We start from the raw sequence: 16,268 nt of genomic DNA on the forward strand, positions 1-16,268 counted from the left end.
TGAACCGTGTGTATCAAAGTCTTGCCCAATCCTAATTGAAACTCTAAAAAAAAAACTCACTTTCCCTTCTGATGTCTGAAAAATGAAAGGGCGTGTATTTTCATACCACACAATGGTAAAGCTACACACACACACACACACACACACACACACACACACACACACACACACACACACACACACACACACACATACACACACACACACACACACACACACACACACACACACACACACACACACACACACACACACACACACACACACACACACACACACACACACACACACACACACACACACACACACACACACACAGTGCTGGCACCGTCCCATGCCCACAGTTGGTGGTGTCATGACATAAATACTATGTGCTGCGCAGTAAGAATGGAGCCTGTCTGAACTCTTCTTTCTCTTTGCACAAAGTTCAGTTTCGTAACATCCTCAGTCGTGGCACCTCCTAACATGGAGGAAGCTCTCTAAGAATAGAGATGGATGGAGCTCCATATTTTAAAAAAAAAGGAACAACACGTAGCACGTATTCCTAAAGATGACACTAGAATGCTTTGACGATAAAAAACAGACCCTAAAACTAAATGTGCATTCAAAAATACAATTCAAGTGTGATTTATGTCAATTGTAAAAAGTTTAGATGCTTCTTTTCAATTCTTCTTTTGTTGACTGATGGCTTTAGAAATCTTGACGTTCTTCATCACTAGATTTAAGTGCGGTTCAGCAGAAGAAAAAAATGGATAACAACAGGTAGCTCATCTAAAACAACACACATTTCATACACATATCAATAACTGTGCTACTAACGTAAAACAATGGGTTACATCTTAATCTGTGTGATTGAAGATTTTAACATGAAGATTTTTTAACCTATAAAATATACCTACATTAAAGACAAGCAGCTCACTGTAATGAAATGTGACATGAGACAATATATTGAGGCTCAAGAGCTCCCTCTCATGGAGTGGATATTTTGTATACAGTAAATGCTACAAGAGAACCATTTAAAAGAATGTAAATACAGTTTCTGAGTACATCTTTCACAACTGCCTTGTACCCTGTTTATATTGTATATTAAACTTGACTGTTAAACTTTAAGGACTTCAAAGCCTTCTTCCCTTTACATTGTGACTGTATTATGTTTAGTTAATAATTTTGTGTAAGAAATGCTGTAAAACGTATCAGTACAACAGTGTATATGGAGATCAGTAAGCAACGCTGCAGTATGGTTTTCCTTATTACACAAAAATGAATTCAGCACATTGTTGATAGTTGTCAGTATTAGTGATTTTGTGAATTTAAATACTTTTAAATGTGTTGTTAATAATAATCAATGTTCAGGCTTTCTTGTTTTAATTTTGTTTTACTGATCCTCACAACACAGAAAAAAACAGACAATATAATCCAGGATGGTAACATTTGAAAAACAACAAAATTGCTACATTTCACAAAAACACTCCGAGTCATTGCTTTCAGTATCCTAACAGTTTGGAGGCCGCGGGGTATCGTTTTCGGTGGGTCATGCACTTGTCTCTCTCGATGAACAGTGAGTGGGTTTTGCAGTTAATGTCCTTCTCGAGGGTGATGCGTGACTCTTCCAGGTGGGACAGGGAGCGTCTGGCCTCACTCAGCTGCTGCTGCAGGGTCGCCACAGTGGCATCAATCTGCCTCACCTCCCCTTCCAAACTGCAAACACAGTAGCAAACCAAATTAAGAGGGGGAAGAGGACACATATCGAATGAGACTCTGCAGTGTGCATTGTTAGTTTACCTGAACTGGGGCTGATCTCTACAGAGCTCCATGTTGGGTCTGAGGGAGCGGAGGTAAAGTCTGGACTGGGCTACTCTCAGTGGAGCCTCTTTGTTGTGGATGGCTTGCTGCAGCAACACAATGTTCCTCTCCTGGGCCCCAATCTGCTCCAAGACCTACACACACCACCACAAAAGAGATATTAAAGGTCTCCTATAATACTATTTGTAGGCATATATTATAGGTCTCAGATATATAAAAAACATGTCTCTGAAGTGTTTTGCTCAAAATACCAAACAGATCACCCATTCTAGCCATGCCTCATACCCCTCTATTTCAGCCCTGTTAGAGAAGTGCTGATTCTGGGTCCGTAGATTTAAATGTAAAACTATTCGAAAAAGAAAAGAAAAGAGGGGGGGGGGATCTTATGCCTGCTCATGCAGGAGAATTCTACCGGCAGATGCTATGCTAAATGCTGCCTTGATTAAATGCCATATCGTGTTCAAAACCACATCAAGGATTATTTCTGAAACAGTATGGAGCTCAAATGCTTTTTCTCTCACGGGTTTACCACAAGGTGAGTTCCTTTTTATATCTTGCTTATTTACACATACTCTCTCCAGTCTCCAGTACAGTGTTAGCAATGCTTGCTAATGTAAACACAGCCCGTATTAGTTCCAAAACACATCGCGCATTGTTTCTGACACAGCAACGTTTCTGATAGGGCCATAGGCGTAAAGCCAGCCCACATTTCAGATATTACGTCATGACCGCAGCAAATCTGGATCAGCTCCGTTGTACCCCCATTTTTAGAGATGTGGGTAAGGAGGAAAAGAGAGGGTTTTATTTTCTGACACTTTGTGAGTCTCCTGACACACCGGGGACACATATTTATGTATAAAATACATCAAAAAGTGCATTTTGCATAATAGGGGACCTTTAGACCAGGGGTTCCCAGGTGTTACTGCCAGGCCGTGAAATAGCTGTGAGTTTATCGTAGGGCTGTGCAATTAATCGTATTTTAATCGCGATTACGATTATGGCTTGCGACGATTATGAAAACAGCATAATTGACAAAATACAATTATTTTGTTGGGTGCGCTTTCGCCCCTCCCTAAAAGCCCACTCGGCCACGTGGGAGTGACATGTGTTGTGAGTGTTCAGCGCAAGCGAAGCTGTCAGAACAAGAGCAGCAACTCGTTAAAAAGAAGGGTAAAACTATTTCCACTATTTGCAAGTACTTTGTCATTACATTTCACATCGCTAAAGATATGTGCCCAGTTAGCACTGTTAGCAACCAGGGCTTCAAGCAACTTGTCAACACGTTGGACAAGCGTGACGCGATGCCGTCTCGGTATTATTTCAGCAGGTCTGCGCTGCCTGCACTATATGACAAATGCCGTGGGGAAGTTGAGAGAGATGTGGCTTCAGCTGACTACTTTGCTACCACAACAGACCTATGGTCTAGCCCAGGGGTGCCCAACCAGTCGATCGCGAGATGTGTCTAAAAATAGAACAACAATATTCTGTTTTATCGTTAATGTCCTGTAACATAATCTTCCTGTGCCAGAATAATGCACTTGAACGCATCAAAGCTTTGTGATTGGCCGGCGTCACCCCATGTGTCGGGGCGTAGCTGAGGGTCTTCAGTACAGGTGGCTTGTCACCTGCCTGCGCTCATCTCTGAAACCAGACCATGTAAACAGGCTGGTGTTTCTTGCAAAACATCTTTAAGAGATGACATGAGCAGCCCTACCAGCATTTGCCATGGTGGCCTAAACATTTTTATTTGGTCTTAAATTGTAGTTCAACATTTATTTCCTGTTACTTCTGGACCATGACGGTTGGCCAGCCTTCAACGTTTAACTGAGTGGAATATGTTGAATATGTTTTACCAAAATGTTGGCTATATCTTAAGGAGTTTTCAGTAGGTTGTGACAGTGCACTGCAACATATTTGATTTAATTTATTTTGGTCTAATTTATTTTTATTTATTAATAATATATGTTTAGTATGGTTTTGGAAGTGTGCTCCAACATATTTGTTGATCTTGTTTATTGGTAAAATATTATTTGTTTTAAAGTTCAATAAATGGTCAATGAATAATCGTCAAAATAATCGTGATATCAATTATTGACCCAAATAATCGTGATTATGATTTTTGCCATAATCGCACAGCCCTAGTTTATCGTAATATTTGCAGAATTATAAATATATAACACATTTTTATCATATTTTTTTTAAATGTTCGCACCTATACCAGTCATATTATTTAATCCAGTAGCCTAGTTAATCTTCCACCAGAAAACCGTTGAAAATGGCTTTTATGATGTTCCGAGGGATTCGGCGGCTCAGCCTCTTGTGCGCACGAGAAAGTTACCGGTGCGCCAAGTAGGAAGAGAAGTGCACAGGAGACAACCGTTTGATTGCAGACGGTTATGTTTATGTGGGGAAATGGCAGTACATACATTATTTGAGATATATTTCTCGGACTTCATTTTAAGGACATGCCGGCCAGGGGTGTAGAGCTATTTGTTTAAGCACCGGATTTGCAAAACAGGAGAGTAAACCAGTCTGCCTTGATCTATGAATTCATGTCCGGGACTCTCACGGTATCTGCTGCCCGCAGCTGTGTTATAGAAGGAAAACCTCCTTCACTTCATGAAATGGCTGCAGCATCAGGAGGCAGCAGGACGTATACTCCGCCTCTGAGAAGTGCAGCACCAGCTGCCTTTTTACGCACCGCCTTAGCTGTGTTTACCTTCATCAGAACAGTTTAAGAGTGACTGCAGGCTGCTACGTGTTAACACACACACCTCTACACACATCTCTACACACATCGAACTGCCCGATTACTCCCACTTTTATTAGTTTTATGAAGGAGATGTCCGGTCACCAAGGCGCATGATGTTTGTGTGTGTATGTGCTCTGCTCAGCTCAGCCCTGTGTGTTCGGTGTGTCTGTCCGACACCGGCATTTGTTTTCAAAAGACCATGAACAGTAATTTACACCCATCTGGCTAACTCCATAGGTAGCCTATATGCGGGTGTTCCCATAATAAATTAGTTTAATCTTAATCTCCTTCATAATGCGTCTTCTCCTCGTTTTCCCAGCATTCACTGGATTATCCGTAAATCATACAAACAAAACCAAAACGTTGATTTATCTGTTTTCCCGTTTTGGTTCAAAAACTGAATAAAGTCGATTTTTTTGGTTTTACGTTTTGGATGCATATTGTTCTAGTATTTGTTCAGGCTGTTACATACAATTAGCCTCTGTTGCTACATGCTGGTGGTGAGTATATTAAAGGGGAAAGGAAACACCAATTACAGTTATAATATTCCGGTAGTTTATTCATTTTACAATGGATATTGATTGTAATATTTATTGTATATGATATTACTCGCCAAAAGAAAATTAATTATCCGCCGGCCGGGTGGGGAATTCCGGGACCAGGCCGCCGCCATTAGGGGAGTCCCAAATGGTGACATCACTGGCTGTGTTTTCGCTCCACCTGAAGTCAACACAACGTAGCAGATATGGCAGCGATGGAGGGATTTTGCAATGAGATCGACGTTTTGAACGATGAATTTGACTATTCGTCGGGAGATGACATTGATGTGGAAGCATCTGCAGTTACCAGGCATCCCATGGCCTATGCTTATGAACCGATTCGGTCGAATAGAGTGGCATACGATCCGGAATAAAAAAATTAAAAAAACACAATGCTAACAGTGAGCCTCTGAATTAGCCCCGAGCGAAAATGCTAACCTATTACTGCACCGAAAATCACTCCTAGCTCCCTTATTACTTATCCTAGCCGCACATCCAACACATCGTTTATGATCGCAAGGAGACACAGAATCTAACGGTGCCCACCTCAACACTGAAAGATACAAACTCGCGAGGTTATCCACAAAAACGTACATCAAAACAAGTGGCGCTAGGTACTAACATACGCCAGGCTAACGGCTTACCTTCCTCATTGTCTGGTCTAAACTGGTCTTCAATGGCATTACAACGATAAAAACGATGATGTAGTTAATCCATAGGTTAATATCAGGGGTGAAAGTGGTTTGAATTTCTTGCAGGTACTATAATGCTACCCCAACCTTCATTGGTTCATATTGTTCTCCTCCCGCCCCCAGCTTCATGAATCCCTGAACACAAACTGGCTATATAATGAATATAGGCTGTCCATGAATGCCTGGAAGTCCTTTGTTCCCCCTGTCACATCCAGTGCCTGGTCAACAGCAAGCTCCAGTTTGTGATTAAGGCAGTGCCATAGTATGATGCCTGCAAGTCATCCTGGAGCAACTTCCCAACACCTGACTTCACTCCCAGCATGACACTGGCCCCATCACTGCAAAATCCAATGAGGATTTCTCTCAGCAACTCAACAGTGAAGCCATTTTTAAGCAAGCAACCCATAATCTGTTCCTTGATATGAGCAGCAGACATACTATCCAGCTCAACCAGGTCCAATGGAAAGACAATGGGCTCCATGTCTCCATCAACACTAGCCTTCAGGAACACAATTAGTGTTGATTTGTGTCCAACACTGGTTGACTCATCAGCCAATACTGTGATTTTGCTCTTGGTCTCTATTATGTTTTTTAGAAGTTCCTTTTTCATCTGTGATGACACATGCTCAATTATGTCAACACAGACAGTTTTGCTATGCAAAACACGCCCTAAATCAGCAGAATGTTCATGCTGCAGGTCAATCAGACTCTCAAAGTCTGTGAAAGGCTTGTTGTTCTTGGCCACATAGGCTGTCATGAATACCTTGGCAGTAGACTCAAACAAAGACTCCTGACTACTCACGTTCATGTTCATAAGAATATCTTTCTTTGCTGTCTGAAGAATCTTGACTGCTTCATTATGTGCTGCAGAGTTCTTGTGCTCACGGATTTTTTTGCGCAGTGATGAAAGCTGGACATCCCTTGATTGACCAGCTGGGATTATCTTTCCATCAGCCCACTGAATAGCAATATTAACACCACGGGGTGCCATGACACCTAGATCCTTCACATCATGGCATTGTGAGCATACATCCATTCATGTTTCTGTTTGAACTGTTCATATTGTTCTTCTTTCCATATAGAAGGGTATGCAGTAGGGCTAGCATCACCTGTGGTGGCTTCTGAGGGACCTGCTGCCACTTCTTCTGGCTGAGTCTCCTCTTCCTCCCCTGGGCCTCAACTGTTATACATTAGAATACAAATGTATAACTAAATTCAGCAGACAGTCAAAAATGTACAAGTCTCTGTCTTTCTTAGAATTTTCAGAATATTGGTTACATAAATTAAAATACTAATAAAATAAAATGTCTCAAAATGTATGCAACAATGTGCAGATTAAAATAGAAGATATCAAAGCAAAAATATTTAATGTTTATATTTAAGATATACAGTTTGCTAGTTAGCTAACTTATTATACATCATGGCCAGGTTCATTCTCTGGGCTAAATAAGCATCATCACCTGTGTCATCTGTGGGCGTTGTTTTTCTAATTTTAAGCACATTCTGAGTTTCTTCATCTCTCTCCTTTCTCTTAAACATCTGAAGAATCGTCGTTTGCATTTTTGCTTTAATTACCACGTAGCCTAATTTTCTACCTGTCATTCAGTCACTCTATTCCTTTCTCCTCCCGCTGTTCTGATCAAGTGTGAAAAAGCAAATACCCGCTCTATCGAAATCAGTCGGAAGTCTCAACGGCTCATTTCAAAATAAACGTGGATTTGCGTAAAAAAACTATTTTTTCGGGGTTCCGGTGTTTTATTTGATTTTAAACAAACAAAGTCTTGGCTTTCAGAATATGAAACTTTTATTTCCAAAATCACACGATAAATACATTTTTTAAGCTTGTAAAGGGACGAAGACAGGCACCTCTCCCTCGCAATCTGCTCTTCCAGCAGCGCCGCCCCCCTCCCTCCGGCTGACATTATGAATGTACGGTGTATAGTAATCATAGATAACACGGCAGGGTCCGTGACAGTTTGTTTTCATCTGATTTCAATTAAACAAAGTCTTAGCTTTCAGAATATTAAACTTGTTTCGGCAAATTCAGGTGATAAATACAACTTTGAAGCTTGTAACGGCATAATTACAAGCGGAGAACGGAGTAATTTAACGTCACTGAAGGTTTAACAACAGCCGGTGTTTCTCGTGAGTGTTTTCCCCGGGAAACAAACACAATACGCACAAACGCAAACATGCACAAACACACACACACGTATACACAAACACACACTCGCGAGCTTCCCCCAGACCAGTAATCCAAACCAAAATATCTTCCCTTCGTAGTATAAATTCCACGGGTGGAGCTGTCAATTCTTCCTGGTCCTCCGGACCGCCTGGAAATCTCTTACCGGTACTAAGGACTGGGTAGGACCGGCACACTTTCACCACTGGTTAATATCCAATGGGGCTGTGTCCCCTTTGAAATGTTCTGATAATCTATAAGCAATACAACTGCAATTCCGTTATCTGCTGTCCGCTCTGTGCTCCGTGCGCTCTGGGTCCTGCAATACCATCCATCAATAGCAATACTAGCCTTTTTAGGGCTGTTTTCGACAGATGAGCGTGTGTATGCCAGTTTAATTAGTTGAGCTATAGAACACCCCCAATTCTCTATTGTGCGTCATAATAATAGCTACCATTTAGTTTGGACGCGATTGCGTTAATTAATAAGGTCACACTGTGTCAGTAAATACATGTGTGAGCTAGTAATCTGGTAGTGCTGAAATGTACCTCTCTCTCGGCAGCTGAAGCAACTCGTTTGGTGGCTCGAACTTCACGTTTGTTGACACTGTCATTGTCTTGCGCGGCCGACGTGCTGGGACGGTCGGTGTTCCCGACTGCATACGTTGAGAAATCGAATATTGTGGGAACAGATCCTGGCTTCAAATCCAATGTTTTGTATTGAACCAGGCATCCAGACTGGACTTTGAGCAGCTTCTCATCCTTTAGTGGCAGCCTATGGAAATGTACTTCTTCCTTCTTTGTATAAAATCCATTTGTGCAGCCTGGGGCAATACAATAAACTCCTGACGACGACCGTTTTCTTGTAATGTAAACTACTGGTGCATTGCACGCCATGTTGTTTGTTATTGAGCTTTGGCCCAGGAAGCCGTACCCAATCAGTGACGTCACTGGAAAAGTCCCGGAGCAATGGAAGCGCCCATGGTCATTAGGCACGTATTTCAAAAAGTAAATTCGCGTATCTCGATCGTTTACATTGGAAATAGACTAGATAAATACATTTCCTAATGGTAATATTGTCGCATGGAAAGCAGTTTGAAAAGTGTTTCCATTTCCCTTTAAAATCAGTTAAAATTGACAACCGGTCCGCGATTTTTTTTTTTAATGGATCTGCTGGTCCTTGGCACAATAAAGGTTGGGAACCCCTGCTTTAGACAATGAGTCACACTGTCAGTCTGTGTGTTGGTCTGTTTCTCTACCTGTGCTAGCTTGGTCTCCATCTGGGTCTTGGCCTCGATCAGCTCCTGAACGCGCCGGCTGAAGGCTCGGTCCACACTGGAGCACTGGAATTCCAGATCTTCAATGGTGTCCTGCAGCACCTGCTCCACCAGCAGCCTGTCACACACACACCAGCATCACTATATTTATCTTCATTAATGTATAACAATGGGCCTATTGAGGAAAATATATACAAACAAATGTCTTATTTTTGCATGTATCTATGACTATTTGTAAGTAGCCTATCATTCAGATTTCTGGAATCAACCAAAGTTTTTCTTATTGTTGCTTAGATAATAGTTAAACGTTTACCAGTGTTCGAGAGAATTCTTACAACGATAAGAACAAACAGGTGTTTTTTTTCACTGTCCACAAATAGTTTTTCTGACACAAGGAAACACAACCCAACCTGAGACTGTGGGTGGTTTGTTCTTCCTGCTGGGCCTTGTTCAGGTTGTCCTGTGTAAACTTTGTCCACGATGTGCAGTTACACACTCTGCAGAAGAACAAATGACACATTGCATGATAGTTATTCACAATGTTTCTCTTTTGATCTGTTTCTAAGATGTGATGATGATACACAGTCATACGCAAACAAGGACTCACTGGTCCTGGAAGGTGGCTGAGCTTGGGTGGTGCCGTGTGTCTGTGCTCATGTTACTGTGTCTTCCACTGTGGTCATCAAAGTTGTATGCCTGGTACTTGTCAGACCAATCCATCTCCAACGTCTGCTTTACCTCTCGGTTCATCCTGACACACACAGAGACACAAACCCAGGGATATTTAGTGTGAGCTTTAAACTAAAAAAGGGCCTTTTACATTTGTATTTTTATGTTGGGATGTTACACTCACTTGATCTGACTGACAACTTGAGCTGTAGTTCTCTTCAGAAGAGCCTGGACACTTCTGATCAAGTCCACTTCCTGCAAAATACACAGTCACACACAATTTAGTGTTTATTCTAGTGAGCCCTCTGCTGGTGCTGTTCTCCTCTGACACAAAACTCACTAATAGACACTTGATCCGGAGAATATTACTGTGGAGCACAACAGAGCCAGCATTTTATTGGTGCTCTCTCTGAAGGTTACTTTCTCATTGTTAGATAAATTATTTGATCAATATAAAAATAGAAAAACTGAAAAAGAACTCTAAATCTCAATGTTCTTATGTCTGACCAATGGTTCAGAAGCTAAATATACATTCAATATAATTTAAGACAAGGAATAAAAAAGAGCTGGTGGTGGACTTCAGACGGTGCTAACCGGTATACTTTCACCTGGCTGCTATATCGCTTGTAAATTGTGTAATTTCTAGTTTTGTATCTTTTGCATGCTTCTTGAGTGATATACATATTAAAGGTGGGGTAGGTAAGTTTGAGAAACCGACTCGAGATCGCTAGAATTTGAAAATACACAACCGGGGAAAATCTGCCACTTCCTTATAGAGCCCCTCCTCCAACACAGACGAACGCGCACATGACCAATGAGGGCACGAGATAAGTTTGTGCCCCGATGGAAGGCTGACAGGCAGGTAGGCCGTTGTACTTTTTACAGTATTACGGCTTCTACAGATGACATTTTTTTATGGATTTTTTGTCAAAGCACTTAAGATATTCATTGCTATCGGGATGTTAAGAGCATTCCATGGAATATAACAAAAAGTGTATCTCGAGCCGGTTTCTGAAACTTACCTACCCCACCTTTAAGCTACCTTTGGCTCTTGTAAAAATCGTAAATGTCCCCTCTGTGGGACGAATAAAGGTATTCTGATTCTGATATTCTGAGACATCCTGTAATAATATGTACTCCCACATGGACAGTGTATACAATTATGCATTGATTTGGGGTTCAAAGGGCTCATGATTCAGTGTTATACTACATAGGAAAGGACATGCGATTTTTCAATAAAGAATCTGCTGAAAATTCAAAATAATCTTCGTATAAAATTTAAAAAATCCTATAAAAAGAGGTGTGTACTCTTCCAGTGTTGTACACGAATGTTACATTGATATTAAGTCATTGGGTCACATGACGTGAAAGCCACTGAAAGGAAATTAGACTTTACAATAGAGAAACTGCTTACATTTCTCAACAGTAATCAGGTCATCGGGTCACAAGACATTGAATCTATTAAAGGTCCCATGTCATGCTTTTCCAGTTATTACCCGTCCCCTTGTGTGTTATGAAGGTTTTTATGCATGTAAACGGTCTGCAAAGTCACAAACCCTCAAAGTACACCCTGTAGCGAGTAAAACTCTAACACAGAAAAGACCTGTCTATGCTGCCCCAGAACGCCTCGTTGGAGATTTCTCTTTTTCTTCCTGGGTACAGTGACGTGCCCATACCCAAATGGACCAATCCGTGGAGCCGTTACGTTACGTCCGCGGAGTCGTTAAGTCCGTGGATTGGTCCGCGGAGTCGTTAAGTTACTGAGTTACTTACTCACACACACACACACACACACACACACACACACACACACACACACACACACACACACACACACACACACACTCAATCTTTTCTCAGCTCCGCCGATTTCTCCTCCCTGAGACAGCGGGACGCGGCGAAGCCGAGAGTCGGTGTGTGAGCACACACACAAACTCCCAGCCAGGCTGCGGGTGTGTGCGTTCGGGGTGGGTTTCGCTGTGTCTCACTTTCTCGCAGACGGCCACTGGGCTCATAGGAGGGGGGGGGCAGGAACTCCAACAAGCCGTTGAATACACATCCTATACAGAGATGCTGTATGAGAAACCAATGTGATTTTGGAAAATATAAATCTATTTTAGTTAGGGCTGTCAAATTAACACGCAAAAAAAATTAACGCTACTAATTATTTTAACGTGATTAACACATGTGTATTTTTTGTCCTCGGCCGCCCCGTAGTTTCAGAGCGCATCGAGTTTAAAATACCATCTACAAGCTGATGCTGACAGCTCCGCTCCTGCCGTCCGCTTGCGGCAGACCACACTTCCACGCTCACCGGCAGGCACCGACTGGCTATTGGGAGGACCGGGAGGGTGTGTGTATGTGTGGCTCGAGCGAGAGCTCACGTGACCTTATGTGTATTGTTGTTGTTAGCATCTGATGCTAGCTAGCTGGGCTAACGGATATAAGGAGCTGTTTAAATGAAAACAGAGGAGCGACATTTTGCCACAACTGCGCCGAGCACTTGACTTTATGCAAGTAGCCAGACAGTGGGACATTGTACGAAAAGTCAGCACACTCAGCACGGATCAACATGATTGCAGCGTCCAGGCAGCTCCCGTTCGAGCATATCCCTTGAGTTGCAGCTCCAACGATCCATCACACACACACGCACGCACGCACGCACACACACACACACACACACACACACACACACACACACACACACACACACACACACACACACACACACACACACACACACACACACACACACACACACACACACACACACACACACACACACACACACACACACACACACACACACACACACACACACACTTTGTATTGTATTGTATTATTGTATTGTATGAGAGAGGTTCCAGGTTGAATTGAAGCGGATATTTGTAATGTTCAGAGGTTGCTGTGTTTAATATTCATGAGAATATTTGTCATTGTTCTATTGATAATAAACATTAGAATAAAGCATATTTGTCCACTCATATGTTGATAAGAGTATTAAAAACTTGAAAAATATTCCTCTAAGGTACATTTAGAACAGATAAAAAAAGTGTGATTAATTTGCGATTAATCGCGATTAACTATGGACAATCATGCAAGGCAAGGCAAGTTTATTTATATAGCACTTTTCAACACAAGGCAATTCAAAGTGCTTTACAAAAAATGAAAGACATTAAGAAAAACGCATTTAAAATCAGTCATTAAAAAGAAAAGCTAATAAAATAAACATTAAAAGAAAAAATACATGGATAAAAGTTACAGTGCAGTCTAAGATATGAATAGTTCAATTAAAAGCAGCGACAAAAAGAAAAGTCTTCAGCCTGGATTTAAAAGTAGTCAGAGTTGCAGCGGACCTGCAGGTTTCTGGGAGTTTGTTCCAGATATTTGGAGCATAATAACTGAACGCTGCTTTACCATGTTTAGTTCTGACTCTGGGGACAGAAAGCTGACCAGTCCCTGAAGACCTGAGAGATCTGGATGGTTCATAATTTAGCAGGAGGTCAAAAATGGATTTTGGGCCAAAACCATTCAGTGCTTTAAAAACCAGCAGCAGTATTTTGAAATATATTCTTTGACACACAGGAAGCCAGTGTAAAGACTTCTGTTGTTTTGAACAATGCAGACTGAAGCTCAGCGCTACATTTTATACGTTCTGCCTTGGCTCCAAAAACTGGAGTTTAATTGGAGAAAGTTCTGACACATCCAGTCATTGATTTGTTCAATGCACTTACTCAGTGTTTGAATTGGAGCATAGTCTCTTGGTGAAATTGTTACGTATATTTGTGTGTCATCTGCATAGTTATGGTAACTTATTTTGTTGTTCTTCATTATCTGAGCCAGTGGTAGCATGTAGACGTTAAAGAGAAGAGGCCCCAAGATGGAGCCTTGAGGTACCCCACATGTCATATTTGTCAACTCAGATGTGTATTTACCTATAGAAACAAAGTTGTTTCTGTCCTTTAAGTAGGATTCAAACCAATTTAGAACTGTTTCCGAAAGTCCCACCCAGTTTTCCAGTCGGTCTAGTAATATGCTGTGGTCAACAGTGTCAAACGCAGCACTGAGATCTAATAATACTAACACTGAAGTTCTGCCACAGTCTGTGTTTAAGTGGATGTCATTAAAGACCTTTACAAGAGCAGTCTCAGTGCTGTGGTTTGGACGAAAGCCTGACTGGAACACATCAAAACAGTTATTTAAATGCGAGAAATTACTCAACTGTTGAAAAACAACTTTTTCAATGATTTTACCTAGAAATGGGAGGTTTGATATGGGCCTGTAATTGTTCATTACTGAAGCATCTAGATTTTTCTTTTTTAAGAGCGGTTTAATGACTGCAGTTTTCAGGGCCTGTGGAAAAATACCTGAGTGAAGAGATTTGTTTACTATATGAAGTAGATCTGAGGGGCCATGCAAGGCAAAACATCTTTGAAAAATCCTGTTGGAATAATATCAAGGCAGCAGGAGGAGGATTTCAGAAGTTGTATAATGTCCTCTAGGTTTTTATCATTAATCTGATGGAATTGTGTCATGGTGTTTGAATTGATGTTAAGTGGACACAGAGACAACACATTTAATAAGACTAAGACTAACTTCACAGTGGTATATTTCTCCTATTAATTATGAATTTATCCAAATATTATTTTATTCTTAGTATGCCTATTGCTTGAATTTCAAATTCATATTGAGATATTTTTTAAATGCAAAGACAATGACCCTTATGTCCTGTGTCAGTGTTATACAGTTTATACAGCAGTACATCAACGTAAAGCCAATGATCACCTTCACCAGCTCCTCTTCCACGGAGTCTCGCACCAGGTCTGGTCCCAGTCTCCGTGCCCTGCAGCTCAGATTATCGGTGGAGATGGCATACGGAGTCTCGGAGGCGTCCAGCGCCTTCTCCAACCTCGTCTTCAGTGAGAGCAGTGACTCTGTGTCGGCCTGCAGCTGCTCGATGTACCGCTGCAGCTCAGACTTCCAGCTGTGGATCTCATGCAGTCTCTCCCCCAGGAGACGCGTCCCCTCACCCTGGGTCTTGAAAGTGCCTGCCTCGGTGTCCTGGTGCAGAGCTTTGGACTCTCTTTGGATGCTCCGGGCTGCGTGGCTCTCGGTGCCGGCCTGCTGGAGGATGCTGTGGTAGTTGGAGAACCATTCAGCAGGGCCGTATTTAGCGGAGCGGTAACCGGCTGTGGCTGAGCCCGAGGATGGCTGCGGGACATCCGGCTTTACAGAGAGGTCTCTCTCCTGGACCCCCTGGGCCACGGCTCTGCTGTCATAGTGGGGCCTTGACACTAAGACCTCGGAGATCATTATTTGCCAATTAAATTACAGTTACAAAAAATACGTGAACAGATCGGGTGAATTAAGCCGATGTTATTATAAAAGCAGTATCAGTTTTGTGTCCCCACTCAAGTCCTGAGGCAGACCAAGCTGTGTGTTTGTTTGGTGTTGCCTGGTTACTCATCTTGGCAGGAGCAGCGTTGGCTCAGGTGACTAGTTACCAAAGTTAAATGGCAACCCTAGTAACTATTTAAGTCTTACATACATAGTAGGTTATATAGTAATGGCTCATGAATAATAAAAATATCTAGGATCCACTCAAACTCTAATTAGTGTACAGTAGTAGTTGTAGCTTGCTGCTGTTCTCTGTACTTCTTTGTAATGTATTTTATTCTTGCTGAACCTGTGAACTTACATCCTCTTCACAGGTGATAAATATAATAGAGTTTGTAATAATGACATAAATAAAAGTAATGTAATAAAAAAATACACACACATTACTCAATATACATTTCTGAACACATTCACCATTTCCAGGTTATAAGACCTTTTGATGAATACCAGAACAAGCAGAAGGCTTCATTGTGCGCCATGTTTTTGTCTCTAGGAGTGTAAGGATTATTGAAGCCACTACTGACATTTGGTTTAAGTTTTGTTTTCTACAGAATTCAGATCACACTTCCATCAAATCTTTGTTACAATTCAGCACATGCTGACTTCATTTCCTGCATGAACACACATTCATACAACACACCAAATTCAGTCACAGTTATGTGTGTATGACTGTGTGTATGTAATGCACACCCTTCACTTTGAATTTATAAATTGTGACCAGGGCAAATGCCACTATCAGTGTAGCTCTTTTCACGACACAGACACAGGTCGGTTCTTTAAAACGGGCGTTTATTTCTTGGGAGTTTTCATCCTGTAGCCTTCCCTCTTCCGTTACGCCGTGAGAACTCGTTGGCCGCTTGTCGTGAAAGGAGATGAATTTAGTTCCTTTTCTGCATAACTTTGTCACAGACTTCTTGTCACATTAAAACTTTATCACAGACTTCAGCAGAGCTTCAAA

General features: G+C 41.7%; 1 protein-coding gene across 2 annotated transcripts; it reads right to left on the reverse strand.

Moving 5' to 3' along the window:
- Positions 1-445: 445 nt before the first annotated feature.
- Positions 446-15,333, reverse strand: tekt4 (tektin 4). Of its 2 annotated transcripts, XR_011643847.1 has the most exons (8): positions 14,699-15,333; positions 10,098-10,168; positions 9,852-9,995; positions 9,655-9,741; positions 9,227-9,362; positions 6,896-6,966; positions 1,783-1,937; positions 1,614-1,698 (listed from the first exon to the last, which is right to left on the reverse strand). XR_011643847.1 is itself a non-coding variant. In XM_034093717.2 (7 exons), exons 1-7 carry the CDS (start codon positions 15,224-15,226, stop codon positions 1,485-1,487), a joined length of 1,335 nt encoding a protein of 444 aa, XP_033949608.1. In that variant the 3' UTR covers positions 446-1,484. The 2 variants fall into 2 exon arrangements, 1 of the variants encoding a protein (XP_033949608.1); XM_034093717.2 differs by lacking the exon at positions 6,896-6,966 and having other exon boundaries at positions 446-1,698; positions 14,699-15,226.
- Positions 15,334-16,268: the final 935 nt, after the last annotated feature.

This window comes from Pseudochaenichthys georgianus, chromosome 1, assembly GCF_902827115.2.
Source record: "Pseudochaenichthys georgianus chromosome 1, fPseGeo1.2, whole genome shotgun sequence".
Lineage (NCBI taxonomy): Eukaryota > Metazoa > Chordata > Actinopteri > Perciformes > Channichthyidae > Pseudochaenichthys > Pseudochaenichthys georgianus.